The sequence below is a fragment of the Microchirus variegatus genome, assembly GCF_963457635.1.
Source record: "Microchirus variegatus genome assembly, chromosome: 21".
In the NCBI taxonomy this organism is placed as follows: Eukaryota; Metazoa; Chordata; class Actinopteri; order Pleuronectiformes; family Soleidae; genus Microchirus; species Microchirus variegatus.
This window is the reverse complement of record NC_139822.1, coordinates 11,109,685-11,137,491: the sequence shown is the minus strand read 5'-3', so window position 1 is coordinate 11,137,491 and position 27,807 is coordinate 11,109,685. Positions and strand designations below refer to the sequence as shown.

Here is a 27,807-nt window from a genome sequence, read left to right as displayed (position 1 = left end):
TTTCTACAGATTTTTCAAACCCTAACCCAGAACATACATATGGAACAAATCCTTAATTTACAGAATGGATGGCAACCCTAGTATGCAGGTACAGGAGGGTTGGTGAAGGTGAATATACAAAGCACAGCTAACTATAAAATCATTTTGTGTCTGAAATAATATTTTTTTCAGTAAAATTTAATGCCACAAAGAACGGTAGCAGTCAGATAAATGTAGCTGAACGTTTTGTGCCAACTGTGTGATCTGGGACAATGGCTTGTTGTTGTCTATGCTGGTTAAGACTAATTTATATACATTGTGCAGGCTAGGAGGAAACTGAACATTTACTTTAAAGGTACAGTGTGTAAGATTTAGTTAAATATATTGGTGGCGTTGCCTGTAGCAGCTGAATATTTCTCACCTTACCCTTCACTTCCAAGCGTTTTGGAGAAACCATGTAGCCTTTAGTTTGCATCAAAACTCAAAATATGTTTATACTGTCCATTGTGGGCTAGTGTTAAAGCTCCAATAGAGTTGTCCTATCTCACATGTTAGTTTTGGAGGTCTACTAAAAAATTAACTTGTTTTTATGGTCAAAAACCTCCTAGTTGCTGCAAACGAGCCGATCAAAATCTCTCCTCACTGAAGCTCTCGTCAGCCACGCTGTTTCAGACCGAAATCTCACCCCCAGAAGACTGAACTGTGTTGTGATTGGCCAGCCAACGAGAGCTTTCTCAACTGTCTTGTGATTGGCCAGGTACCCGGAAGTGATGTAATTAGCACGCCAGCTCTCAGAAGCGCAGCTCCCCCCTCTGGAACGGTGGACGCACTGCAGTATGCAGAGGCCGATAATACAATAAAACCCAGCGTTCTCAGCAGTGGCTGAACTGTTTGTTTCGTAACTTTAGGGCCTCATAAACAAGGTAATATGCAGATACACACCAAAAAACAGCGTTAATTGGAACTTCTGGTCTATGGGAGCTTTAAAACACAGTGGTATGGATATAAAAGCCACATTCTGGGGTAATGAAAAACAGTAATTTAAACAATCAGATGATTGTACAGTTAAAAAAATATGATTTTATCTTTATCTTTCTTGACATGAATAACCCCAACCCATTTTACACCATATGTGATGAGTTAACTGGTACCAATATTTTTCCCACATATATGGAAATATTGAGACAGAATGACAAGTCCATATTTATTTTTGTTTCATTGAGCAGCAGTAAACACTATACTGAAGAATCACCACATAAAATCAACTAGAATAGGTTCCACAGAATAGGTTTAAAATACATTTTAAGTAGTTTTACTAGATGTCTCACACAATTGGTAATTTTGTTCACACAGGCATGTGATTAAGAGATGGTTCACTACTTGGATTGGTCGCTGACTGATCAGAAGGGAAAAGGGATTTCGATGTCAGCCTTTTTGTTTGTCACACTAACGTATGGCTTTGTGCGCTCTGACGCCAATCTCATTAGGTCTACGAATTCATTAAGACCACCATAAAGATGTGACTGTAAAATATCAATCAACTCAATAATGTTCCTATTTACTCTATCCTTAGTTATTGCATTATAACCCTCTTGTATGTTAAGCTTGGTCAGCTGTTTGTCCTCAGCCACAAGTCTCTTTGCCTCTTCAATGTTGTGTTTTGACCACTGCAGAAGCTCTGCGTAGGTATCGCCAACTTGAGGAGCGATTTCACTACTTTCATCTATTAGGTAGGCGATGAAATTCTCTGCTCTCTCTGCGATCACCTGGAAGAGGTTGTTAACGACATCGGCAAGTATATCCAAGCCCCTGCGCAGTGTCTGACTCAGCTGGTCATAAGCAGACGCTGCAGTTATCGTCAGAATATCGATGATCTCATCTCCGTTAACAACAATTTCAGTTCCAGGTATGGTGAACTCAATTCCTCTGAGAAATCTAAAAATCTCCTTCATGAGGCTGTCAAACCTTTGGCTTGCCCTTCTAGTGGCTCTCGACAGAGACCGTTGGGTTTGTTGGAATACTTCCAGACTGGATATCTTCTCTTCAGATCCAGGCACGTTAACATTTATGTCACTCAAGAACTGCCGGACCGCGTCAATCCAGATATAAATCTGCTCTTCACTGCGTCTCAAGACTTGTGTAACCTTGTGAGACATACCGCCAATAACTTCCCGCACATTAATCGACATCAAGCTGTCAGAAGCCTCCCTGTACATGTCGCTTCCTTTATCCCCGAGGTTTTCGACTGAACTCTGCAGTGTGTTAAGAGACACAGGAACCTCGCTATAGGCTCTCTCTATGACACTGGTAGCTGTGTTTTTTAGCTTCATGCCGCCTCGATTGAGGTCAAATCCAAAGTGGGCAGTGTGATACTTGTTGATGAACTTGAGCACAGCATCGTTCATAGCAGGAATCCTGTCCTTGGTCCCCTCAATGGCATCGTGGAGGAAGTCCCAATTCCACTGCATCTGTAACATGATCTTCTGCAAGTGTTTGAGTGTGGCTTTAGCAGTGAAAACATCTGTGTCCTTCTCAGGAGTCGACTGAAGTTGAGGGGAGACATCAAGAAGAATAACAATTATAACAGCGACACGTTGGACAACATGCTGTACAAACTAAATTAAAGAACCTAATTACCAGGTAGCGACTGAACACTCTTGCGTGCAATTGCGATGGAGACCTTCGCTGAAAATACAGTCCAAGGAAACCAGAAGATGGAGAAGACACAGATGCAGTGATGCTATCTTTGCGAGAAGCGAAGCGGAGGTTCACGTCAGTGAATGTTCGGCTGTCGATGTCAACACTGAGAGTGTGACGAGACTCCCTGTAAAACAGAAAAAAACAGTAATGGAAGTGTTCGTACACAGAACACAAACACACTCCAACCTCACGGGCTACAACTGCTTAATCCTTAATATCCATCCATCCATTATCTACCGCTTTATCCTCTATTGGAGGGTCGCGGGGGGTGCTGTGCCTATCTCAGCTGACATAGGGCGATAGGCGGGGTACACCCTGGACAGTTTGCCAGTCCATCATATAGAGACAAACAACCATTCACTCACACACTCACATCTACGGTCAATTTAGAGTGACCAATTCACCTAATCCCCAAATCTGCATGTTTTTGGAAGGAAGGAAGCCGGAGAACCCGCAGAAAACCCATGCACACACGGGGAGAACATGCAAACTCCTTGTAGAAAGGCCATTGTTCCAACCGGGGCTCGAACCCCAGAAACCGGGTCTACTTGCTGCAACCACTGCACCAACCATGGACCCTAATCCTTAATATGATTGTGCAAATGTCGATTTTTCTCACTGCTATGACTGTTTCTATTGACACAATAGATTTTTTTTACACTTTCAAATACTGTATCTGTCTTTGAGAGAGAAAAGTAGTTCCATTATACCCGAGTACAGCGACAAGAAAGATGATTCAATCTAATTTTCTCAAGTGAAAACTCATAACCACTGTCAAAATATGCTGGAAAAAAGGAGAAAACTTACACTGATTCAGCTGGAGGGGTTTGGCGTTTGATCCTGAAATAAAAATAGATGCGTTTACTCAACAGTAAGCAAAGAACATGTCTTGTTTTCAACGGTTTGCTACATCCCTAGTGATGTATTACGGTTAAACTGGATATAGAAGGTAAAATTGTGTTTGTGATGTTGGGCTATATAAATAACATTCTTGACTATTAGAGAGACAGATTTACATATTTGACATATTTCCATGTTTGTTTGTTTTTCTGGGTTGCCTCTGATTTCATAAGGTTACCCATTCTGCTCCAGACACAGGAAGAAACTATACAAATTAGATTTTAGAATACTATCCATATGATACAGGTATGAAATACAAAGATATAGGACAGCCTTTTTACAGGTATTTAAAGATGATTATTTCATCAAATAGCCTAATCGTGCTCTTTAAAGGTGCATTATGTAATAAATCTAAAGCAACTGGCCATAAAATCCTCTTAATATGTCACAGAGACTCAGGAATAATGTTCATATAACAAACTGAACTCACCAACAACAACAGTACAGTCAAAATATTTGCATTAAAAAAATATTTTGCAGACTGCAAATCATGTTTATGTTTTGAAATCATGTTTTGGCATGTGGCGCCACCTACCGCCATCTACCAATCATTGCAGTCAGTAGAGTCTCAGCTGCCGAGCAACCACGGGTTGCCAGTTACGTCAGAAAACGAAACCTAAAAGACCTCAGTATTTTGAATTTGAATGTAGTAACCGTTTTTGGCCACATTCTTACATATGGCACCTTTAATTATTTCCCTTTTTACTGAAAAATAATTACAGATTTCAAATCGAACTTTAAAAGAGGCAGAAAATGTACTTTACTTTACACACTTACCTTAGGTTTTGTGCTAAAACATGCTGCCAATTGACATTAGCATCATTGTGAATCAAGTTGCACTTCCCGTTTACACCGATTACGCCATCATTCAAGCCGAAGGTTGCACTGGCTGAAGAGACATAAGAAAAATAATAATAATGTCACTGGAATGAGTATATCATACAAACTGTTCTCATGAAATAAAGTGTCAGACTTACCAGATAGGTCATATTCCAAGAAGATCATGGTAGAAGTGCAGAGGGAATTTAGTGACGTTACAAGGTTAGAGTCCTTGTTCTCCAGACTGGCAGTTGTTGATACTTTATAAATCGGGGAGGAAACCTTTACAGTGGTGCTGAGAGCACCAAAAGCAGGAATGAACACACTTAAAGGCAGATGAAGGACAATTTCTGGGATTCTAAGATGTTGGTCTTCAAATTTGATGGTTGGCTCATTAATGTCCGAAATTGAGCGTGTCATTTCACGTAGACTGATGGTATGTCCTCCAATGGTGAATTTTTTTGGCACAGCAAAAGATGAAAGTGTGATAACATTCGCAGGTTTCTTGAACGAGAGGAATGCCATTTTTTCTTGCAGATACTCTGTCGTAATATTGTAACTTGACACTGATATTGTTGGCAAACGAGGCAAGAATATTTTAAAGGCTGTAGTGGTCATCACCTTTGGAATGAAAAGGTTCTTTGGATCAACTGTGAAGGGTTTCACGTGCAGGTCGGTGAATGGAACATCGAAGGATGGAGTTGTGACCGCAGGTGGGAAAGTGAGATGATCAGGGACATCTGAGGGTTCAAATCGCCTGTCTATGTTTTTTATGCTATGTGAAATGTCTTTAACCCAAGACGGCATGTCCAAGCTTATCTCGGGGATGCTAAAAGAAATTCCATTTTCAAATTGTTTAAATGGTAAGGCATACTCTTGTCCTTCCAAGGACTTTGTATATACAATACTGTAGGACATGTTCAGAAATTGCAAGTCGTCGATATTCGTGACCTGATCAAATTTTAACACATCCCACAGGGTCTTCTGATACACCGGAAGCATAACCGTCAAGAAACGCAGGTGGTCTTGCACCGACTCAGTCAAATCCATGCGTATTTGTGATTCATCATTGAACAAAAGGAAATCAAAAGTATGGATAAAAGATGACAGTTGTTCCTCACCACTCCAGGTAAGGGACTGATTCTCTGGCTTGATGGCAAGTTTGATGCTATGCGCAAGTCCAGCATGCCCCAAATGACACGGCTGACTGGCGTCAATGTCCAAGGTAGTCTTGAAGCTTGTGAAAGGAACAAATTCTAGTTCTCCTTTAATAATGTGCCTTCCATTTGTGCTCAAAGATGCTGCGTTAACATTGTTGATGCTCAAGTACTCAAGTGTGGCAATCACACGCCGCCAGGAACCCCTGACAACCAATTTATTATTATTATTCAAGTTGAACTGGAGGATGTGATCATTTAAGCCTCGTTTGTGCTTATCCTGCTTATTAATGTTTAGGTTTAAGATAGTGTTTAAAAGTGACCGTAAATGATTGGGATTCAATCCAATAATGGCCTCGTTCTCTAGGTCTCCAGCAATATTATAGCCACCCATTATTGTTATGTCTGACTTCCCATTGGTGTCAAGAGAAACATAGGACAACGAGTTCATTTCCCACTTAATATCAAGGTTTCCGTTGCCCGCAGAGTCAATAACAGGAAAGTTAAACATGTAATTGATTTTCTTCTTGGAGACAACAGTTTGCTTGGCCCTGGTGTTTCCAGTGAGCTCCTGTTGCAATCCTAGCATGAGGAAAGGTAAATGGATTCTTGCTGAATTCACAACAAAACCTCGCAGCCCCCAGTTTGCGAGGCTAACAGCACATTCGTGTTTTGCTTCCACATTGTCATGTTCAACTTTAACAGCGCAAGTCAGTTTTATTCCCCTCTTACTTGTCAAAGTACTCGTGCTGTCAAATTTGAAATTTAGAAAGTCAAACATGGATGTGGAGGAAAATACGAGCCAGGCAGCAATGTCATGTTGATTGTAAAGGCCAGCAGCTGCATGTAACACAATCAAAGTGGATTTAAAGGTAAAGTCACAGGTCATATTACCCATGAGTGGAATCAAAATGTTGTTCTGAACGGCTGGTAGTGTGAAAGTGGGCAGCTTTGTTTCACTTAACGTTTCTGGAACATGAATGACTGGCAACCCTAAAGATGGTAGAACAACGGTGTAAGATGGCACAGAGAAACCCAGCGCTGGGACTTTGAAGCTTGGAGTGCTGATCTCTTTAGGGACAAAGAAGCTAAAGGCTGGCATCTCTGCACTGAATGCAGAAACATCAATATTCAGGATTGGTATTTTGTATCCAGGGACAGTGAAGATTCTAGGTGGCAGACTTGAAGTGTCAATTTTGTGCTTGATATATTGGGACTTTGCTCGGTTTAACGAATCTTTGAGAAGCGCAACCACCTTGTCTCTCACTTGTTCAAACTGACGATGGATGATGTAAGCGTTGTCACTGATAGCACTGTAGAGCGGTTCGAGGTGTAAATCAACGCTGTGCATATTAGGATTCTTAAAGTAATGCAGATTCAGGCTCATGTCAAATGACTGTTGAGGAGTGGTAAGCAAGGTTTTTAGTCCAGCCTGTTCCCACAAGGAGAAATGTTTGACTTCTGGAGCTTTCATTTCAAGAAATGGTACTTTTATTTCGGGGATAGAGAGAGGAACAGTCAGAAATTCCAGATTAGCCTCTCCAGTGGCTGATGAGACGAAGAAGAACTCTTTTTCATTATTTTCTGTGGTGAAGTTGTGATTGTACTTGTACTGGTTGAATCTTGCCAAAGCAGACCAATAAGCACGCTGCTTCTCAGAGTTCAGTGTGGCTCCATAATCATGTAGGAGATCCACTTTTCCTGTGAGTTTCAGGGGGAGGAAAACCTTTGAGTTCACTTTATTTTTAACATTCAGCACAATCTCAAATGGATGTGCCAAGAATTCCAGTGAGTTGGACATTGACCCAGACAGACTGCCAGTGAATTCAGCATCGTGAGAGGCTGCCAGTGTGACATTCAAGCCTCCTACATGTGCCTCCCCATTCAAAATCATAACACTCTTCTTGAATGATGGAATTTCAGTTTCACATCGTGCTTCAATGGTGATATGGCTTAAGATCACTGATTCAGCAGTCAGTGTTTTCTTTGATTTCAAAGCCGTACAGACCGTTTCTCCGACATAGGTTAGTTTGGCAGTGTTGAAATTGATGTTGAAATCCAAATTGCTCGTGTGTGTACCTTCATCAGAGTAGTCTTTAATGGACCACTTTCCATGAGCAGTAGTTTCTTCGGTGAATGTAATTTGATGAGATTCCATGATGGCTGATATTTCCTGTTTAAGTGATGCCTGAGATGACGTTTCAATTGATGGGATGTCCAAGTCGTGGTTGTAGGTCATGTCTATGGCTGCAAAGATCCCACTATTCAGTGTAAATGCCATATTGTGGACCAAGTCTGCGTTGTACATTTGGGTTGTGGCTTTCATCGTAGTCTTGACAGAGGACTCAGCAGAAGAACCAGTAAGTGTTACGGATCCCTCGTGATCAATGGAGAAGGCCATGTGTGTAGCTTTCATAGTCTCCGTGAATAGCAGCCTTTTCATTCTGGGAGCACCCAACTGAGCAGTGGCTTCAAATGTATATTCAAGGGGCTTAATGGATGACTTTACTTGAGAATTAATGGTGGCAGTAAACTGTGGGTTTTTTGGTGTGGATGTTGAGTTTTCAATCTTTCCAGTCGTTACAAGAGTATAATGTGGGGAATTCATTCTCAATTCCCCATGGAGTTCACTGAAAATAGGGATGCATATGTCAGTGGGAACCTCGGGCAATTTGATCTCGGGAATTGGAAGCATTGTGATTTCAAAGTCCTTCAGATTTAATTTGGGGATAGCGATGGTTGGAAATCTTATTTCTGAAAGGGTTATTTCTTGGAACGTTAAATCTGGTAGCTCAAATAAGTAGAGAACCTTTAGGTCACCAAAGATGTCCTCTGGGTCAGGCATTTTGAATTCAAATTCTCTAATGTCATCTATGATTGCAACAATCTCTGCTTTGATCTCACTGAAGTCTATGGTAAAGCCAGGAATTGTGTACGAGTTCAGAATGGTGAACTCAGGAAGTGAAAGGCGAGCGGGGATGTTGATCTCATGCAGTTTGTTGAAGTTGATTGCAAATTCTGGAATCACAAGGTCAGTGAAAGGTACGGTGAAAGAGCCGATGTCAATCTCTGCACTTTTCAGTGCACCAAGAACTGCATCTAGAGCTTGCACAATCTGGTTGATGACATTATTGTCCTTTACCACTCGTCCTATCTTCTCTGTCAGTTGTTGAAATTGCAGAGTAATGAAAGCAACCACATTGCTGTAGGATTCACTTGCTCGTTGGAGGTGAATGTACATTTCATCTCTGACGTCCATGTCAAGGATTCTTTGTTTCATGTCCTCGAGCATATCCTGCACTTTCAACTTGACATCATTGTAAAATGTAGTGTTGATCACATTTGCCAGTTTCTTAAGAGCATCAGCAACCTTTGTGTTTTTGAGTTTGTCCAAATAAGTGGTGATGGAATTTTGAATCCCTCTGAAAAAATCCCTAACAGCCTCAATTTTTTGAACTATTTCATATATTTTAATTTGCTCATTTATATGGTGTGTTAGTTCAGCAATCTTCCCGTTGGCCGCATCAACAAATGCATTGTAGTCAAAGTTCTTCATTGACTTCAGCAATGAAGAAACGTGTTCATTAAGGTCATTGATGCTTTCCTTAAAGTCAATTTCTCTCAGGCGTTGTGTCACAATGTGCAGAATTTGTATAATTTCGTCATAAACAAATTCAAAGTTGATAGATTTCAAAGCATCTACGACAGACTGCACAGTGTTATCGATATTGAATTCCTCGATGAGAATCACTATCTGATCCATTAATTGTTTAAGTTTATCGTCGAGGTTGTATTTTAAAAATAGATCCCGAATGTAGAAATACACAGCATTGAGTTTGTTGGAGATTTCATATTCATCAATCCAGTTGACTATCACCTCATTCATAGATTCAATCACTTTTGCTATATCTGAATGTGGGATTTTATAGGACAGCTGCTCAACATAATTAACCAAATCGATTGAGCGGAAGTAATTATTTACATCGTTAAAAAGCATCCTGACGTCAAAGTTTTCAATTTCCTGTTTTATTGCGGACAGTGTGTCTTTTATTTTTTCCATTATTCTAAACTCGGAATCAAGCACTCGGAGCCATGCAGTACTGGTTTCTGAGAGCTTCTGTAGGTCAATCTGCCGTATAACGTCCTCAAGGGCATGAAGCACTTTGACAAGCGACTGTCTGATTTTATACTTTTCGTCAAAGGCTTGAAGTTGATATCCAATCTTTGAAAGAAGATTTGTTATCTTGGTGTCAAGGTGTCCATCTTTGAAAAAGTCTTTGGCTGTAGTGATGAGGTCTCTAATTTTAGTGGCAATGTCTATCACTGTATTTTCCAAGTTCTTGCTCAAGTCATTCATTGCGAGCTCCAAGTCGTCAGTTGTCACAGCAAACTCATCGATCAAATAATCGAGTTTTGCTTTTGCTTGGTTCATTTTATTCTCTAGATCCATTTTTTGCATGAAATCCCTCACTTGCTTCGGCAGCCCGTCTAACTTGGCACGAGTGTCCACGATTAGCTGACTGATATCTAAACTGTTAAGGAACCACAGAAGTGATTCTAAACCGTGTACAAGTGTGGTTTTGACTTTCTCAAAAGCAGCAGGGAGACTTTCAATGAATGGGATATGAATGATATGACAGTCAGTGTTTTTGTCATACTTGAGGAATCCAGTCATGCTGAACTCCTGTATTTCTGGTGGTGAACTCTTGTCTTTGGACAGTGTGCTGAAAACATCTGTTAACAATGCTCCTGAAAATTCTAATCCAGTTTGTTTTGGATTGTTGTAGGTACTGATGTCCTGGTTATAGGCGTGGTTATTTAGTTTAGATTTTACTTTCCAGTCCAGAAATTGATCACTTGGGGTCAGGAGGCCATCACATTTGTTGTCTAAATTAATAGAAGACTCCCCACTTGAAAGGAAATGAGTGGTTGACACTCTGCTGTCATGAGAGTATGCAAGAGCCAAGGGCTCAGCTTTGACCAACAGCTTGCTGTACAGCTGTCCACTGTGCTTCCCGTACAGCTTCATTTTTCCATCGCTATTGACAAGTGCATCGACAGTGACACTGAAAGGCAGTGCCATGGTGCGAATGGTGCTGTCGAAACGTAACGGCTCGGAATTTATTCTTGCTTCACATTTTGACTTGGAGGAAAGTCCGGCAAACTCAAGCTCACAGTCGTGACTTATCTGGGCATCCATTACTTCCCCAGATGTGCTGTATTTCATTGCCCCAGCCATATCGTCATAGGTTAGTTCATAGATGTGCTTCATGTTGTACTCCTCTCCGTATGCTCCCTTCATACTTCCACTCAGATCCACCTTCTTTGGCTCGAGCTTCAAGTGGCCTTCGTTTTTCAAATCAACATCATTATATTTAAGGTCATTTGTCATATCGAATGACATGACAAATGGCTTCACATCAAGTTTGGTATCTTGCTTGTAGTAAATATCAGTACATACGATATTGTTCGACTTTGACCTAAGGGCTAGGGTCCAGAGAGTGAGTGTCAGTGAGTGGCTATTTTCTGTTCTAATTTGTTTTAGTGTTCCAACAGAATTTCCAGTAAAAGTTAGGGCCCTACGGTTCAGTAAAACATTCATGTTGTTTCTTGTGGTCACATCATATGCACGTCCCTTGAATAAGCCATCCAAGGAGGCTTCCGCACCTGTGACTTTACCCTCGATGTTTAGCTCTCCTCTGCTCTCCTCGGCCATTGCTTTGGTCACGGAGGACAGAGTGGCACCGTTACTGTCGATAACACCGTTGTATATATTCTCAACAGTCACAGGGCTGAACTGAATGCTGTTGGTTCCACTTGTGCTCAAACCCTTTCTACCAACCATAACAGAAGCTTTGTGCAATCCACGACCTGCGTCAGAAGTGAGGGAACCCTCAGAGTTCAGCTCAAGTCCATTCACATCCAGCAATCCTGTTAGAAGTGAATACGCTCTATTTGTGTCGTCATCTGCCTGTGACTCAATCCGGATGATTCCCATATTATTGGACACCCCGAACTCTATTTTGTTACTGAGTGATTTACCCATGACTGCAGCAAGTGCATTGCATTTCAGGGTCAGCTGCGCGTCTTTGTACTTGACTTCTGCCACATGCTTGATGGTGTCCTTCTGGACGTTGGTTTTAGACACAAGGTTCAACTCAGAGTTTGCATAGACTCCACGGATCCTGTTGTGAAGCTGGATGAGTGGTGAGTCAAACTGCAAGGTCGACTCCCCTCTTCCTTTTCTTTCTAGTGGACGAAGATAGTAGCTGTTGGTGTAGGAGGTGTTGGTGTAGAATGGACCTATTTTAAGCAGTCCATCCACGGTGCCATCTCCTGAGACTTCATCTGAATTCAGAGTTGAAGTTGACTGAGCAGAGTAATAGATGGAGGCCTGCAGGCCTATTGGACTAGAGGCTTCAACCCTATAGTTGGCATTTGCATTCAGCTTGTTTGTTACCCTTAATGTTTCCAAGACACTGAAGCTTGTGTCAATGAGGCAATGACTAAAGGAAGTATTAAGGAGATACTTGAGGTGGTCATCAGCTCTACCAGAAATCAGTCCAACTCCTGACATAGACAAAATGAAATCACACTATTACTATCTATCCGTAATGACACAAGCAAATGTCTAGAATTCACTCTGAATATACACATCATGTCAAAGTGATTTTTATCAAACACCAATAAACACCAATCAATTAAATAATCTTTGATTCAACTCCAGTGCTAATATTCATTAAAAAGCCAATTTCTGCGAATAAAACTAAATGTTACACACTGGGACTTTAACTATTACCTATATATGCACAAATATATCTGAATCTTAGCCACATCTCTGAGTTAATACAACAAAAGCCTTTATTTGTTAATTATAAAGAATTGCCATTTGACTAGTTCTTACCTTCAAATTTGTATGACAATAAGTTGAGAGGTGATTGAGCCATGGCTCTGCACTGAACAATGTAGCTGGGGATATCAGCAGTGTTGTTGCCTCCAGAGATGGAGCCTTCCCAAAGGTAAAAGTTGCTGTTGATCTTGGTGGAGGCTTCAGCCAGACCAAGAAGAGGTATAGAAAATTCCAAAGTAGGCGGTATCGTAAAGGATGGTAACTCAAAGGTTCGAGGAGGGAAACGTATCAATTCCAAATCTATGTAGGGCGTAGAGAAAGAGGTCGGTATGTTCAGTTCCTTTGACTTTTTGCCTCCATGTGGCAGAGGAAGTGAGATGGTCATCTTTTCTTTGTTGAACTGGTATCGGAACAAGCCGTCACTGTAAAGGAAAAAGAGGAAGTGAGTTTTAAGCCGATCTGTATGAAAGAGTTAATCATTTTCTCGCACTGCGTATTGAACACTTACTACTGCAGGAACAGTTTCTCGGGCAGAGGTGGCAAAGTCAGATCTGAGAGGCTTCTCTTACTTCGCAGTTTTGCAAGATAGGGGATATGTGCTGCAAATTTGTCCAGCCATATATTACCTGCCTTCAGGGTGACATGAAGAGAAATCAAATCTCAACTTTAATGGAAACTGTAATAAGTGAATGTCCATTCTGTGAAGGCCTGAAATACATTTTAAGCTGGTGAAAATACACCAAACCACTAATGGCGCTTTTCCACCGGCCCGACTTTAAACGGCACTACACTACACGACACGGTTTAGCGAGTGTTTCCACTAGCGTAGTACCTGGAACTCGGCACTATTTTTAGTACCTGCGGTGGTGAGGTTCCATTCAGTGGTGCCGGTACTATGCGCAGGTACTATGCGCTGATTGGTCAAAACTGCCAGTAACTGATTGGCCAGAAGTGTCGTCACTGGGTGCGTCATGAGCGCGACATAAAATACAGGATGCAGGAGTCTATTTCACCATTTTTCAAAAAATAGTAGCGCGCAAATACTTGGACATGGCGACTCTGCATAAGAACACTCCATGGTCCAACGACGAGGTCCAGACTGTCCTGTGTTTAGTCGGAGACGACAAAATACAGAGAGCTGGACGGAGCCGCCCGTAACGAGCAGGTCTTGCCGGGAGTCGATGTCCGCTCACGGCGTACACAGCAACTCCAATAACTCTGCACACGCCAACGGTAAGTTTTTTATTTTCAGCCTAAGAGCAACGTTTAACTACTGCTGAGAATAAACTCGCTTAAACAAGACATTATAAAAGTAACATCATGTGTGTCGGTAATCTCTGTCCGTCTGTTTACACGAGACAACGTAGTTGGCTAGCTAGTTAGCAATGTCGCTATTAGGTGCTCAACCTACAACAAAACATTACGTAAACCTGTAAAAGAAACCAGATTTGTACAAGTCATGAATTAGACTTACTACCGTGTAACGTTTTGTCTTTGCGTGTTAAAACAGACTAGACCAGAATATACAGTATGGGTTCTATATTTACATTATAGACAGAGAATGAGCATCGGATATTATATGTCTATATTACACTTTTGCAAAAAGACAGTATATTGCACATGGGATGAGGAGCCTGGTTATATGTTGTCTACTGAGAGCTAACAGCTGCAGGGAGGAATAAAGGATAATAATAATGATAAAGCTCCTTCATTTAGGGTGTTTCAGTCTGTGGCTGAATATATATATATTGTTATGCGTGTAATTACAGCGTATGTATACACTTCTTTTGTTCAAGAATCCCATTCCATATGTGAGGAGTGTTCATCCACCCCAGCAGAGCCATCAGCTGCTTCGTTATCGGGGGCACCAACTTCGCCACAGACCACAGATCTGTGCAACTGGTAAGAAATAATAAACATGATTTACAGCATTTGTGTATTTCCTTAATGGTTTGATTAATAACCCCTTTTCTCTTCTCTATAGTGTTATGTAGGGAAGAGAAAAAGAAGCACACAGCTGTCCTCGCAGAGCTTCAGGTGGAAGATGTTCAGTAGCAGAAGTGGAACCGGACACAACGTAACCGCCACACCACGGGAGTGCTGCGTTCAACCACGCATTCCTTTGAGTGATTGGGCAGCTTGTCCAGGCAATAGGTGGCAGGAGCATGTGACCTATTTCCTCCCTCCTGTCCTAGGACTCCACCACCTATGTACAGTTTATTTGATTTGCTGTGCAATTTAACTTTGGTTTGCTGTGTTTTTTTGTTTGAATAAACAACAATGTGACTTATGTGATTACGTCATGCGTATTTCTTTTCTTTTAATTGTGGCAGCCTTTACAAACAAAACGTATACAGACAAAAGGAGACATCTCTGCAGAAAGTACAAACTTTTATTTGTAATTCAGTGAAAAACAGTACAATAATAAAGCATTTTACAAATTCACAACAAGTGACACATCAGGCCCTCACCTACATCTCTGCCCTCCTCTACACCCTGTGCCACTGCCACCACAGGTTCAACCACTGTAGCTGCTGTGTGTGCATCTCATTCAGTGTCATAGGTCTCACCATGATTTTCACACAGGTTATGCAGAGCACAGCAGGTCACCACCATGGATTTCACCAGCTGGACACCACAGTCATTCCTTTTCAGGAGTGACAGAACCATCTGAAACACACAGGCAGCATGCTTACATTAATACCAGAATACCAAAAATAGAGATTGCTTTCGGTCATTACTACGCTGTACAATTGTACAGTACTATGTAGAAGTCTGAGGCCACCATTAGATTGTTGCTATAATGACAATAGAGGAATCATTATTTCTATTTCACTTTACTGGAACACAATCAGAATATATGTATGCAGTTTTTTGTTGTTTTAAAAAAAACATCCTCTACAGGTGTCCAGTATTTAGTGTGATCTACCCTTACACTTGAACAATAACACAACTCTGTTAATACTCGAGTGGAACCTTAATTAATGTTTCTGGTTCAAGACATGCGTGAGTATTACATACTCAAAAAAACAACATCGTTTCTGCACAGTACTGTATATGAGCTAGTTAGCGATAGCAACTATATTTAGCTTACCCTCACTCGTCGTCTCGTAACATCTCATCTTCAGTTTCATGATGTATGACTTCCCAAACTTCTCTGTACTCCTCCACAATATTTCTTCTTGCCGCCTGTAGCTTTTTCTGGCGATCTTCTCTTCTGTGTGTGAACAAATGCCACAGACCGAGCAACAGAACGAGTCCACGTCCGTCATTGTTTATGTGCGTGTGTGTCTCGCGTATAAGACGTCATAGCAGTTTCGCGCAGCCGGGTTGCAGCCGTGTTGTGATAACCACGCCCACGTTGAGAAGGTAAGTTCTCTGTAGTGGAAACACAACTAAACCGTGCCGTTTCGTGTCGTGTCGCTCAGTGCCGTGTAGCCCGGAGCTAGTGGAAAAGCGCCATAAATGATGATTTTCAGAACCAAAAACACAAACCAGTTTTGATGATTTCTTTGTCACGTGGAACAAATACACCAGAATATATTCACATTTATCAAACTTACCATTTATCAAAAGAGTGTAGTTAATTTAGTAACCGATTAATATGCAATTAATCGATCAGTTGTTGCAGCCCTTACATTTTGTATGCTTCAGATTTTGACCTGTGTGTGGACAGTTGCACTTAACAAGGTTAATAAATATGATGTCACGCATAAAATCACTACCTCTATTCCTTTAGTGATGATGTGACGGAGTTTCATATCAGTCTTTGGCACTCGCTGGTCCAGGATATGGTTAATGAGTTGCTGCAGCTGCTCATGATGAACCTCAAGATCTGGGATCAGTTTGTGAATCACCGAGTTCAGATTGGATTTCAGTTCCGTCTGAATTTTGTCATCATCTGTAAAGTCCACAAACGCATAAACGAGTGACTGCTGTGCATCTGATTTCTTTTTTGAAGATGTGAGTGAGGGCAATGACAGTTACCGTATTTGAGTGAAGCTTTCTGTCGGTAGGACGTCTCAGGGAGGGTGATGACCGTCTCAACACCCATGAGCACATCGTCATTCTTCTTCAGGGTTGCGGTGACAGATGCATCGGTTTTTAGAGAGGGGATGGCCAACTGGAGTTGTAACATGGCATCCTTCATCATTTCAAGCCTGAATTTAAAACAGGGCATTTTGGCTGATAGGTTAATTATTTACATTTCTCAAACTGTGTCATGAAACCAGGCGACACTGCTAAAACATCAGCAGTACCTTGTCCGTCCAACTAGAGTCAGCTGTGGGATGTTCTTATTGGTGACGTCAATGGTAATACCTCGCATCTTCTTGCCCCTGGCGTCATTGTCATTTACAGCCACTTTGATGCCTGCTTCCACGTCATAGTTGGGAATGACGACATCGGTGGTCAAAATGTTCTTGTTGCGGTTGTACTTCAGAGTCGCAGTGGCCTCTGTTGAATCATCACCTAGCAACAGCAGATATTAAACTCATTTATCAACGTTCATCTCCAGACACACCAAGATCTACAGTAAATTAGGTGATACAGATCTTGTTTAGACTGCAGCCCAAATGGGATTTGTACGCATATCCGATCAGAATCTGATCTGCGACACCGTCCAGTCTTCCACATGGATTTCTATATTTACAGGCCACGCCCCGGAAAAACAAGTAGTCTCAAAATTAAAGAAAATGGACGACGATCTGGGCCTGTCTCTGTCCCAAATGATTATGTGGAGCCGTGGTACAAACTTTCAAACCACTTCCGTATGTGGTTTGAATCCATTTTGAAAAATTCAGATCTCATGGTTTTTTTTTTTAGCTGTACAGACTGCAAAAAAGTCAAGCAAAAGTCATGTGCAGAATAAGCTTCTGCCTCAAGATGCGGCACAAGAAGGCAGTGAAGTACATAAAAAAGCCTTATTTAATGAAAACCATAAAGTTAAACTACCCATAAAACATATTTAAGGGTAGTTTATTCACTTTCTGCCAATAAACCCTCACCAAATGTCACACACTGGACCTTGCATAGTTTCACAGATATGATCTCTGTATCTATCAAATATATAATATGTTTCTCTCTAAAATGATATATCCATTATCTATAGAACTGTACCTTCTGCCTTCAAGGTTAGCTTCAGACCATCAACTGTGTGGCGACCCCTTTTACCCTCCTTGAGCATTTCGATGGTGGCGGTGTACTCTGAGATTTCCCCAGTGGGCTGAATTTCCACAGCAAACCTGAGGGGAAAATGTGTTTCGTGAAATATCTGTTTAAATATCTCAAGGAAAATGAGAAGGTTTAAACCAATGAGTTTAAAGTCAGATTTATTATTGTAGCTTTGGCCTTGTAACTGGAGAGTTGCCAGTTGAAATCAATAAACAAGTTTTAAAATACACTATTGTTTGACTATTCACTCACTTGTTTGTGTGTGGTTATAAGAAACTCTCAATTATACATTTAATTCTAAATTCCTGATTCTTCTTACCTGGATTCTCCAGCTAAGGGATGGTAGTATGGGGTCCCATCCACAGAAGTAGTATTAGAGTAATGCAGAAGTGTACAGAGTTTCACACCACTGAATATGGGCTGACAGTCTGTTGATTCAGTCCTGTCCTTTATCAGTGATGGCACTGGTACTGTTTCCCTGGAAGAGACTGACAGCAGCTGGTTGCTGTGTTTCAGGAAGAGAAATCCCAGTTATGAGAGAACAACACTGAAACCACTGGAACCCTTGGATCATCAGACACTGACCTGACGCTGAACAACTGAATGTTTGACTTCGGAGCAGGTATGAGCAGTCTCATCTGGTGTCTGTTCATGGTGACTTTGGCGTTGATGGAACTCTCGTGGTACATGTTGGTGTGCATCTCAAGCCCCGCCTCCACAAACTCTGGAATGTGCACGCCCATTTGAGTGATGAATTCTATGCCAAGTGATGGCATGAAGGACAATTCAGTCTGCAAGGACAAGCATTCGTACGGTTTAGGCCTCATTCATCAGAACAGAACAGTTAGTTAGTGTCTTTGATCGCACAACTTATTCCTATTGTACATACAGATTTAGTAAATGAAAAATCTGGTGAGGAGCTTACCGTTCCACTACGAACTGCATGAGCTAGGCCTCCTTTGGCACCAGGTGCGAACACACCAGCCAGTGAAAACTTCAGAGGGAAGCCAGATGCAGTAGGTAGACAGAAGGCGTTCTCCATGAAGATGTAATGGGCAAAGACCCTATTGTTGGTGTTGTAAACTAATGACATAAGGAACTGTTGGAGAGAAAAGAAAATGAATACATGTCTCATATCTCTATCAGGTGAGTTGCATGGAGGTGCACCATCAAGAGACACCTGAGCTGAATCATGTAGCCCAGTGGAGGTTGCTGGTCTGTAAAACAGGCGGAAGCTAATTTCAGACTCAGTTATTTATACATAAATATTATTTTATATAATTTATAATAGATTATTTCTACAACGCTGTCAATCAAAAAGTGGTTCTGCCTTTTTAGATTTCAGTTCAGTTCCTCCTATCATCATGCATCCGCCCAGTGTCTGTGCCTGCCCACTGCTCCATTGACTCCCAGAGGAGCTGAGCTTCCCTGGAAGTGATGATTTTTGCCCCATTTATCCAGTCACAGTAATGAAATGTAAATACAACAGTCCACATCTGACCATTTATTTGAGGATATTTTAGAGTTTCGCTTGCTGTCACCGAGCAAATTATGTAGAAATAACGGACCAGCAACCACCACTGGATGTGACACAGTAACATCAATGAGCTATGGCTTAGTCAAGCTGTCAATCAAGAATTTACTGATGTCAAAACTATAATGTGTTATTCTTACATTTAAAAAAATATCTGTTACATTCAAACCATTGGCAAATGAGTTCATGCAATGCTAATTAAGTCTATCGGCTCCACACAACTCTCTCTGTGTTCCTGTCGGTCTTGTTTTAAGTCACGTTCAAGTCGTTGAACCAGTGTGCCTTGATAATTTGATGGAATTGGCATTGTTTATCCACATATTTCCTCTGGCAATGTTTGTATCAGGAAAAAAAGAGTTAAAGATAAAATAAGAGAAAGATCTAACCTTATAAGGTAAATATTTCATGAAAACGTTGTAGTACTGTTCCACCGTCTTTCTCATTTCGCTCGTCTTCATGTATCCAATCTCGTTTCCCAGGAGCCTAAGGTAGGCAATGGCTTCAGGGGCTTCAGAGAGACGCACGTCATCCACAAGCTTCTGGATATTGTTTGTGAGATCTTTCAGAAGATCCTGTGGAACCTGCGGGAAGAGATAGTCTTAGCTTGTAGTCATTAAAAAAGTATTGTTGTTATGAGGAGAGTATAGTGTGTGTTTTACCTGTCTTTTCACTCTGTCAGGCGAAATCCGGTCCAAAACATCTCTGAGCATCTGGGCTTTGTCGCCTGCCCAGTATGTAATCCTGGAGATGGAGTCAGGGAAGAAACCCTTATCCCCAAATAGAGCATCAATCGTAGGCTCAAATCCTGATCCCTCAACGCCGACCTTGAAAAGACATATTTTGAAAAGGTGAAAAATCTCACTTGTGGGTATTCACCACATACTAAAAAAAGAAGACATGACAACATACCTCAAACAAGTCATAGCTGTAGTCAAACGCCTTGAGTGTGGTCTCCAGCATCACCTCCTTCGGTAAGGTTTCCCTGCCATCGAAGATGATGTTGGCCTGCGCTGAACCCAAGGGAGAGTCTGTTTTGTAGTTGCGTGACATGCCATCGTATGCCTCGTTTGTGGGCGGTGGGTGGTCTTTCAAGGCCAAATCAACGTACTCCTTGAGTCTTAATGAGAAAGTACAAATGGTAAATAGTATGTAGCACTTCTAAGCTTGATGACCCCTCATAGGATCGCCATGTAGACTTTGCACTGGGAATGAAACCCACAACCTTCTAATAGAAAAACAACTCACTCTACCACTGAGCTACTTTTTCAATCCCAATATACAGAGGTAGATATTGGGTTCATTTACAAACAAAAATGGGGCTTAAAATGATGTTGTGTATAACAATGAAAGCAAAGCCCAAATGAGATGAGGTATTTAACCACAAATCGTTTCACTGGGAATTGTGAAATACTTTGTTTGGTCATATTAAACCACATATTGACTTTGTAAATACAGACAATGTACACAATCTGAGTTGGCAGTTCAAGCCAGGTAACAAAAACATTTTTATCAAGATATACATGGATTTATCATTATACTTATATGAGCATTATTATTGATTTAAATCATTTTGTTTGCTTTTGTTATGTTTTATTCCCTGCTCATATATGTTATACAATTTTGTAAAGTAAAAAATGATGTTGTGTAATCCTATGTGGGATGGGCCAGATGACATGACACAGAAATTAAAATGAACTAATTGACATTCCCACGCAGACAAGTAAACGTTTGAATGTGCCAATAATCCAGCACATGGATAAAAATGCCCTCTATTTGTGGACCATCCTCTACTAATTTTGTGTATTTGTAATATAATATTACTGCTGGCCGATTACTCACTTGTGCAATTGTGGCTCATTGGAGACGAAGATGTTCTTCAGGTGAGAAACCACAAAGTTGTTGACCTGTTCATCCCGCTCATTTTCCAACGTTTGTACAATGTATTTCACCAGGGCTCCATTTGGGTTCTTCATTAAGATCAGGTAAGCTGCTATACGGTTCTCAACAGCACTCCGAGCGTCCTGGAACACCTCCAAGAGGACATTTCTGACCTGTGCTTGAACAAATGATTAATTAATAACTTGTCTTGTAGTCCATGCTAAGATCATGGCAGACGAGACGAGGGCTTAAAGGTCTAGTATGTGACATTTAAGAGGTTTATTGGGAGAAATTGAAAAGCGACCTCATGGTACCACATGGTACAATGAGAAAAAACAAGTAGTACTGTAATTCCTACAGTAGTACTGACCACAAATGTAGCACTTTGATAGCATCGATAGCACTTTTTTATTCTGTTGTGCGTGGGTCATATGTGACAAAGATGTATCTTATTTGAAAGAGAAACAAATGCTGTTGCTAATATTGTGCACCTTTTTCCTTTTATGCACTGAGTTGCACCTGGATGTCACAAATGTGTAGTCACTGTACCTTATCATTAATGTCCATCAGCCTAAACGCTTGTATAGCTGCCTTTTGGTTAGACGATGGAATGTCTGTTTTCCTGGCACACCGCAGAATAGAGGATATCAGGCTCGGGCTGGCAGCTTGCATGGCCTGACCCATGACACCAACAACCTGGAGACAGGAGAAATAAATGATCTTGGATGCTGCAACACTGAGCAGGATTTCCAGGAAAATAAGTAATTCATGACTGAAGCCGAAAACCATGGTATGCGAGATGTTTGTGTGATTGATTACCTTCAGGACAAGAAAGGACATCTCGTGAGGGTCAGTCGGGGAGTCAGAGTCTGAATTGGGGCTTTCTCCCGAGCAGTCATTCAAGAGCATCTCCATGAACTTTGAGACATCCGTGACCTGTGGGGTGACCTCACCTTCATAAAACCTGTGTTAAAGGGACAGAGACGATGCAATCAGACTGATTCCTTTGCATATCCAGATTGTATCTGCATTAAACTTCGACTATAAAATGATTTAAAAAACCACATTTGGAGTGGTGTGTGAATTGAAATTTCTACAGATGTGTCATAGTCTGATCATTCAGGCTGCACAAATCCGATTTTGGGATTTCAGCACACAGGAGTGACATCAAAACCAGTATATTCACGTTGAAGTTGGCCATAACAACAGCCTGGGACATTCCCATGATATTGGAAGAGTCCTGCACCACACCTTGACAGGATGATTGTTTGAAATCAGTTGTACAGCGACACCTCAGTTGTACCCCATGGTAAAAAGGTCAATGTTAAAACATAGCAAATTCAAAATGATCTAGATCTGACCAGATCTAGTGAATCTGGTGGTTTCCTGCTAGATTTCCAGCTCGATTACGGCTCTGGTTCCATTATCATCTCTATTATATTCCGGAAAGAGCAAGAGGGGGAGCACACCGGCAGCCAATCACATGGGAAAGACACAGAGACAAAGAACCATTCACACCTACAGACAATTTGGGGTGTCCACTTAATCTAATCTGCAAGTTTTTGGACTGTGGGAGGAAACGAAGAACATGCAAACTCCACACAGAAGAGCTTGGTCGAACCAAACGATTGTTGCCCTAGTCCCCTCAGTCACTTCCTCCTGGTGCCTGGCTTGGTCTTGACCAAAGCAACCCATGAAAATAGTTTATATCTGGACACATGTATCAGCCCATCACTCTGTTTTAAGTCTAAAAGTATAACTGGTACTTACTTCTTGACTGTATTGGCCAGAGCATACATGATTGCCCTGCTCTGTCTATACTGCGCCATGCTGAGCATGTCCGTGACACGTGCTGCGTCAGGGTCAGCCTGCAGACTCAGCCCGTAGACGAGAGCATCCATCTCCAGCGACAGACCATCGATGGTCCTGATAGCCTGGAGGATGGCGCTGGCGCACTCTGAAGTTCCACACTGGAACAGGGCCTGCCAGGTGAGCCACGATGACTCGCCCAGCATTTCGGAGACCGTCTGGCTCAGGGTCTCGTTATTCAGGACACGCAAGCTGGACACCAGCTTATGGAAAAGGCTGGGTCTCTTCTGACCTTGGTCTGTGTCTGTCAGAGCCACAAGCTCCTGTAGGGTTTTTACAGCAGTGTCTTTAGTCTGGACTGGAGTTTTATCATCAGGGTCTTCAAAGTGGAGCGGCTTGCTCTGGCCACGGTTCACATCTGCATACAAACAGAAATGTTCCCATTTAGAGATAGGGATTAAAAACAAAAGGCTCTGCAGACATGCTGGAAGTGATCACACACACCGAATACTCTGTTGTTGATCCTCTTAGAGCTTTGGAAGCTGAGATCCTGCGTCACCACAGATGATATTCCATTCTCCCTGAAAGGCAGTTTAGAAGGTGACCCACACTGACTGTATACACGCTTAGAGGATGCGCTGAAATGATGACTTACTCGTGGGAGAAGGGCAGGTAGATGTGTTTCTCTATGCACTTGGATGTTGTAATGTGCCTTCCCTTGTCATCAAACTGGTATTCACAGTCTTGATTGCTTGTGATGAGCTTCGATATTGGGTGATGCTGGAAACAAAAATGAGTCTATAAGTGTTCAGCCATTTTTGTATTTCAGCAAAAATAATTGTTTGTATTTTGTAGTATTTCAACCACTGGGTTTCACGAGGAGTCAGTTTTTGACCATGTGTCGTACACGCCTTCAGGTGTACATAGTGAATTTGATTAGATTTGTATTTGGTGACAACAGCAGCAGCTGAAACAAAGTCATCTAGATCACCATGTTGAACTACATTGGCACTTCCTGTCCTGTTCAAATTATCCGCTGCATCATCGTTCCTGCAAATGTAGCTTACTGTGCTAAAGGTGTACAAGCAACAATTTTACCAAACCATCACCATGCAATATTTACACTCTGCTCAGTGGCTCAAGACCATTTCTCACCAGCTTCTGCAGCAGGGCCAGGGGGCTGTTGGCGAGTTCCCTGCTGTGGAACTGGTCACACTGGGACAGATCCCTGTGCAGTGTCACATCTGTGGGGATATCTCTCCTGCCATTCACCACAGTTTCTGTGGAGCACAGGCCATGCACTGTGCTCTGAAAAAGAGAAAAGAACTGAGAGATTAAGCTCAGGCATATTAGCCTTATAATACAGGAGACAAAGTCACATTCCAGCACATATGTACTTGAAGATAGTTCTGGGTTTTTTTTAAATGAGGTTCACTGACACACAGTAAGTCAGGACTGTGATAAGCACAAAAACATGACCACTTAATGAAACAGTTATCGAATAAAATCTGTGTCTGCTAAAGCCTACCATATCTTAGCCCAGAGCCAGCACAAGTGAACAGCTTGGGGGCCCCCCAGTAGTGTGTGGGTTAATGACAGTGAGTTTGGCATCTGCCATTTTCTTTTCTTTGTCTATCAACTTTGATTCTTCTCATATTAGTGTTCTTCATGTGCTAATATTTGTGCTCATCTTCTGCTCATGTTGTAGATGTGCACGTCTGCGAGAAGATACTCACCATGAGGCTGCTCTGTTCTTCCTCTATGACTGGAACCACAAGTGCCGAAACGATCCCTCTCTTAATGTTGAGGATGTTGACAGGTTCATCTGTCTCGGGGTAAAGCTGCACGTGGGCTACGTCGTCTACAGTGAACTTCAGAGGGTTCCTGTGTGAAGTGAAGACAAACCACTAAGCTCAGTAAAGACTCACACCATGTTTGGAAATATCATTGCAAATACTTGTTCAACATCTAGCACAAGACTGAACACGGTTGATTTTGACGTCACATACAATTTATTTGTAAAGCACATTTATCTGGAAAATCACTGTCACTTTCCCGGTTTTCTACTGCCTTGTTTTACAATGTGTGAGTCTCTGAGGTCTTGCCAGGGATAGATCATGAGCTGAAGATGCTGAGGTTTTCATTGGGAGTGACCAGGACAAGACCGCTCATGTTGAATAGAAATATAAAGTAGGAGAGGCAAGGCTGAGACGGTTTGGTCACATGCTTTAGAGTGACAGTGATTATGGAAGGATGTTGACGGCAGAGCTGTCAGGCCGGAGGAAAAGAGCAAGACCACAGGGAAGGTTCATGGATGTTGTGAAGGAGGACATGAGGGCCGCTGTAGCGACCCCTAAAGGAAGAAGCTGAAAGAAGAAGAAGTGTAACGGATGGTATTACACTCACTTTCCCATGGTGGTCTTGAAGGCCTCAGAGCTCCGAGCTGGCCTGTAGACCGGCTGACCCCTGGGATCCATGTCAAAAATCTCACCGAGTGCACAGTCCCACGTGTGCATGATGAACCTGCATGCTTCAGGGACTTCGATCTCCACCTACAGATATGCAACAGCAGACATGGAGTCAGCACAGAGACTCTTTCATCAAGTCAACTGCATAGTGGGACGTGGAACAGTCACATACCTGACAAGAGACTTTAGGGCCATTCCTCAGGTTGGCAGTGCCTACCACACCATTTCTGCTCTCTGTGGTGTACTGGTACACATATTTCCTATGGATCTTGAATCTGGATGCCACTGCAGTGAGATATTACAGGGTTATTCATTTTTGCCCCTTGTGTAAAATGCTGCAACAATGCCTTTAAAGCTAAGGTCATGCTCCATTTAGTACTGGAAGTACACAACCAGGGGGATCCCAAGAGCATTGTCTTATTTTTATTTTCCACATTTTGTTCCATATCTTTATTTATAATTTAAGTGAAAATCAACACAAGATTCTTCTGAGAATTCCCCCCAGAAGCAGCATGTAATTACTTGTTTATTATTGCTGTTGATAACGGGCCTCAAAATCTAATTTTGCTTCGGGCCTCATGACGGCTTGGGCCGGCCCTGCTCTCTGACATTTTCAGCTGCAGTCAGAGACTCGTGGATTGTTGCTCATAGTTTTAGTGCAGACCCAACACGGCTTAGTACGGCAACAACAACACAAGCCTTGGAGCCAACACAAGATGATCTGATTGTCACTTCCTGTGAACACCAGACAAGTATAAACGCAGTATACGCATCACAATTTCCTTTCTCACACTCTACATGCTACAAAAACATGACTGACGTTATCTGAAAGTGTTCCAAAATGTTTGCAAAATATGTTATAATGGAATATATACAGACAGTTAAATGCACAAGCTTTGACTTTATGAAGCCTTTCTCTGTGTAAGAGCATACACTTTACATAGGCTTACTATAGACAAGGATTCACCACTGAACGGGCCTACCAAGCCCAGGGGCCCTTACCTTCCAATGAAGGACAATATCAACACCATTTCTGTTCCAACATCACTGTGCACAAAGCAAGGACTTTCAATACATGGTTTGACGAGTTTGGTGTGGAAGAACAACAACCCCATTAAGCATCTTTGGGATGAGGTGGAACAGAGATTGTGAGCCAGTCTTTATTGACCAACATCAGTGCCTGAAAAGCCAGCTCTGTCCTTGGATGTCCCCTTGACCCAGTGGAGGTGGTGGGAGAGAGGAGAATGGCTACCAAGCTACTATCTCTGATGGACAATCTCTCCCACCCCCCTGCAGGACACCATCACAGCACTGGGCAGATCCTTCAATGACAGACTAAAACATCCTAAACGTCTGAAGGTGTGTTATCGCAGGTCATTCCTCCCTGCAGTTGTTAGACTGTACAACAAGCACTGCTCTCAGTAGACCACACATAACCAGGCTCCTCATCCCACGTGCAAAATAGTGTCTTTTTACACAAGTGCAATATAAACATATAATATCCCATGCTCAATCTCTGACTTTTCTTGTTAATGCATGGTTATTATATTTGATTGCATTGATTACAGGCCATGTAGGTGTCATGGCCAGGCTTCTCAATACTAGTTTATTTCAGACATAACAAACAGCTCATGTTCTTGTTTTCTTTCAGTAGTTTTTTTTCTGCCGCCTCCATTCATATCAAAACAACACCAAGCTCATGCTCCAGTTCACCCCTCTCCCTCTTAACATCTACTTTATGCAACACACTGAATCTGCATAAATACCTTAAAGTCTGCACCCATAGCAATAAGATTGCCATAGTAACGGCAGATTCACTACATGGCAGCAAGCACTAATCCATTGCAGGATCCTTCTATAGGACTGTCCAGCTCCCTTATTTATTCACAGTTCCATATTGGAACTTAGCAGAAAACCTTTGGAACAAGTAGCAGGAAAACAAATAAAACATTCTCTGCACTGAACAACTGCCATTGTACTCAGTAGAATACTACAGAGCAAAAGTCCATCCGCTCTTGCTGCTATCTGCACAAAAAACAGGTCATGTGTTTATTCTATTAACATGCCAGGTCAGTGCCTCTGTGCAACCGACATATCCCTCCCCCTACCTCCATCTGGCCCGTACACATACAGCATACAGTCGACTTTTACCAGGTACAAACTGTGACAAAGTCCTTGTTTGTACATTCAGATCATTCAATAACTTAAACAGTTGGATGGATGGATGGATAGATAGTCAACTTACATGCACAAGCTTCTCCATGAATGTTGCTGCTTTCCTCTGGAAAACAAAGAGGGAAAGATCATATGATAACTGAAGATAATTATTGGGTGAAAATGAGACTCCAATCGAGTCAAAAGAAGACCATATCCATTTTGCCATAAACTGTATGGCCTTTTAAATCACCAGCCAAAGTATAAATCACTCTACTTAATTAATATGTAATAAAATACATTGTATTGTATGCCATTAATAAAAACAGTTAGTCCATAACGTCCCTTGACAAATTACACACAGGCACCAAAGCATTGGGTTCAGGT

At 41.8% G+C, this 27,807-nt stretch overlaps 1 protein-coding gene and 1 long non-coding RNA gene across 2 annotated transcripts in view; one reads left to right on the top strand and one right to left on the bottom strand.

The window, feature by feature from the left end:
• Nucleotides 1-1,379: 1,379 nt before the first annotated feature.
• The window catches only part of apoba (apolipoprotein Ba), a gene marked incomplete at both ends in the record, with an annotated part of 27,299 nt that continues 871 nt past the window's right edge, over nucleotides 1,380-27,807 (bottom strand). The window contains 28 exons of the mRNA XM_083908023.1: nucleotides 1,380-2,522; nucleotides 2,617-2,803; nucleotides 3,487-3,519; nucleotides 4,357-4,468; nucleotides 4,557-12,125; nucleotides 12,460-12,827; nucleotides 12,914-13,035; nucleotides 16,131-16,306; nucleotides 16,393-16,565; nucleotides 16,665-16,875; nucleotides 17,524-17,648; nucleotides 17,897-18,082; nucleotides 18,163-18,368; nucleotides 18,503-18,676; nucleotides 19,498-19,692; nucleotides 19,771-19,935; nucleotides 20,021-20,228; nucleotides 20,951-21,162; nucleotides 21,539-21,685; nucleotides 21,809-21,953; nucleotides 22,760-23,216; nucleotides 23,303-23,379; nucleotides 23,454-23,578; nucleotides 23,954-24,106; nucleotides 24,535-24,682; nucleotides 25,205-25,350; nucleotides 25,439-25,551; nucleotides 27,512-27,547. Of these exons, the coding sequence (XP_083764149.1) occupies nucleotides 1,380-2,522; nucleotides 2,617-2,803; nucleotides 3,487-3,519; nucleotides 4,357-4,468; nucleotides 4,557-12,125; nucleotides 12,460-12,827; nucleotides 12,914-13,035; nucleotides 16,131-16,306; nucleotides 16,393-16,565; nucleotides 16,665-16,875; nucleotides 17,524-17,648; nucleotides 17,897-18,082; nucleotides 18,163-18,368; nucleotides 18,503-18,676; nucleotides 19,498-19,692; nucleotides 19,771-19,935; nucleotides 20,021-20,228; nucleotides 20,951-21,162; nucleotides 21,539-21,685; nucleotides 21,809-21,953; nucleotides 22,760-23,216; nucleotides 23,303-23,379; nucleotides 23,454-23,578; nucleotides 23,954-24,106; nucleotides 24,535-24,682; nucleotides 25,205-25,350; nucleotides 25,439-25,551; nucleotides 27,512-27,547 (13,112 nt within the window). The remainder of the gene's footprint in view (nucleotides 2,523-2,616; nucleotides 2,804-3,486; nucleotides 3,520-4,356; nucleotides 4,469-4,556; nucleotides 12,126-12,459; nucleotides 12,828-12,913; nucleotides 13,036-16,130; nucleotides 16,307-16,392; nucleotides 16,566-16,664; nucleotides 16,876-17,523; nucleotides 17,649-17,896; nucleotides 18,083-18,162; nucleotides 18,369-18,502; nucleotides 18,677-19,497; nucleotides 19,693-19,770; nucleotides 19,936-20,020; nucleotides 20,229-20,950; nucleotides 21,163-21,538; nucleotides 21,686-21,808; nucleotides 21,954-22,759; nucleotides 23,217-23,302; nucleotides 23,380-23,453; nucleotides 23,579-23,953; nucleotides 24,107-24,534; nucleotides 24,683-25,204; nucleotides 25,351-25,438; nucleotides 25,552-27,511; nucleotides 27,548-27,807) is intronic.
• LOC310942140 lies at nucleotides 13,425-14,686 on the top strand. The gene is made up of 3 exons (XR_014593099.1): nucleotides 13,425-13,638; nucleotides 14,202-14,307; nucleotides 14,390-14,686. It is a non-coding gene; the product is annotated as an uncharacterized lncRNA (long non-coding RNA).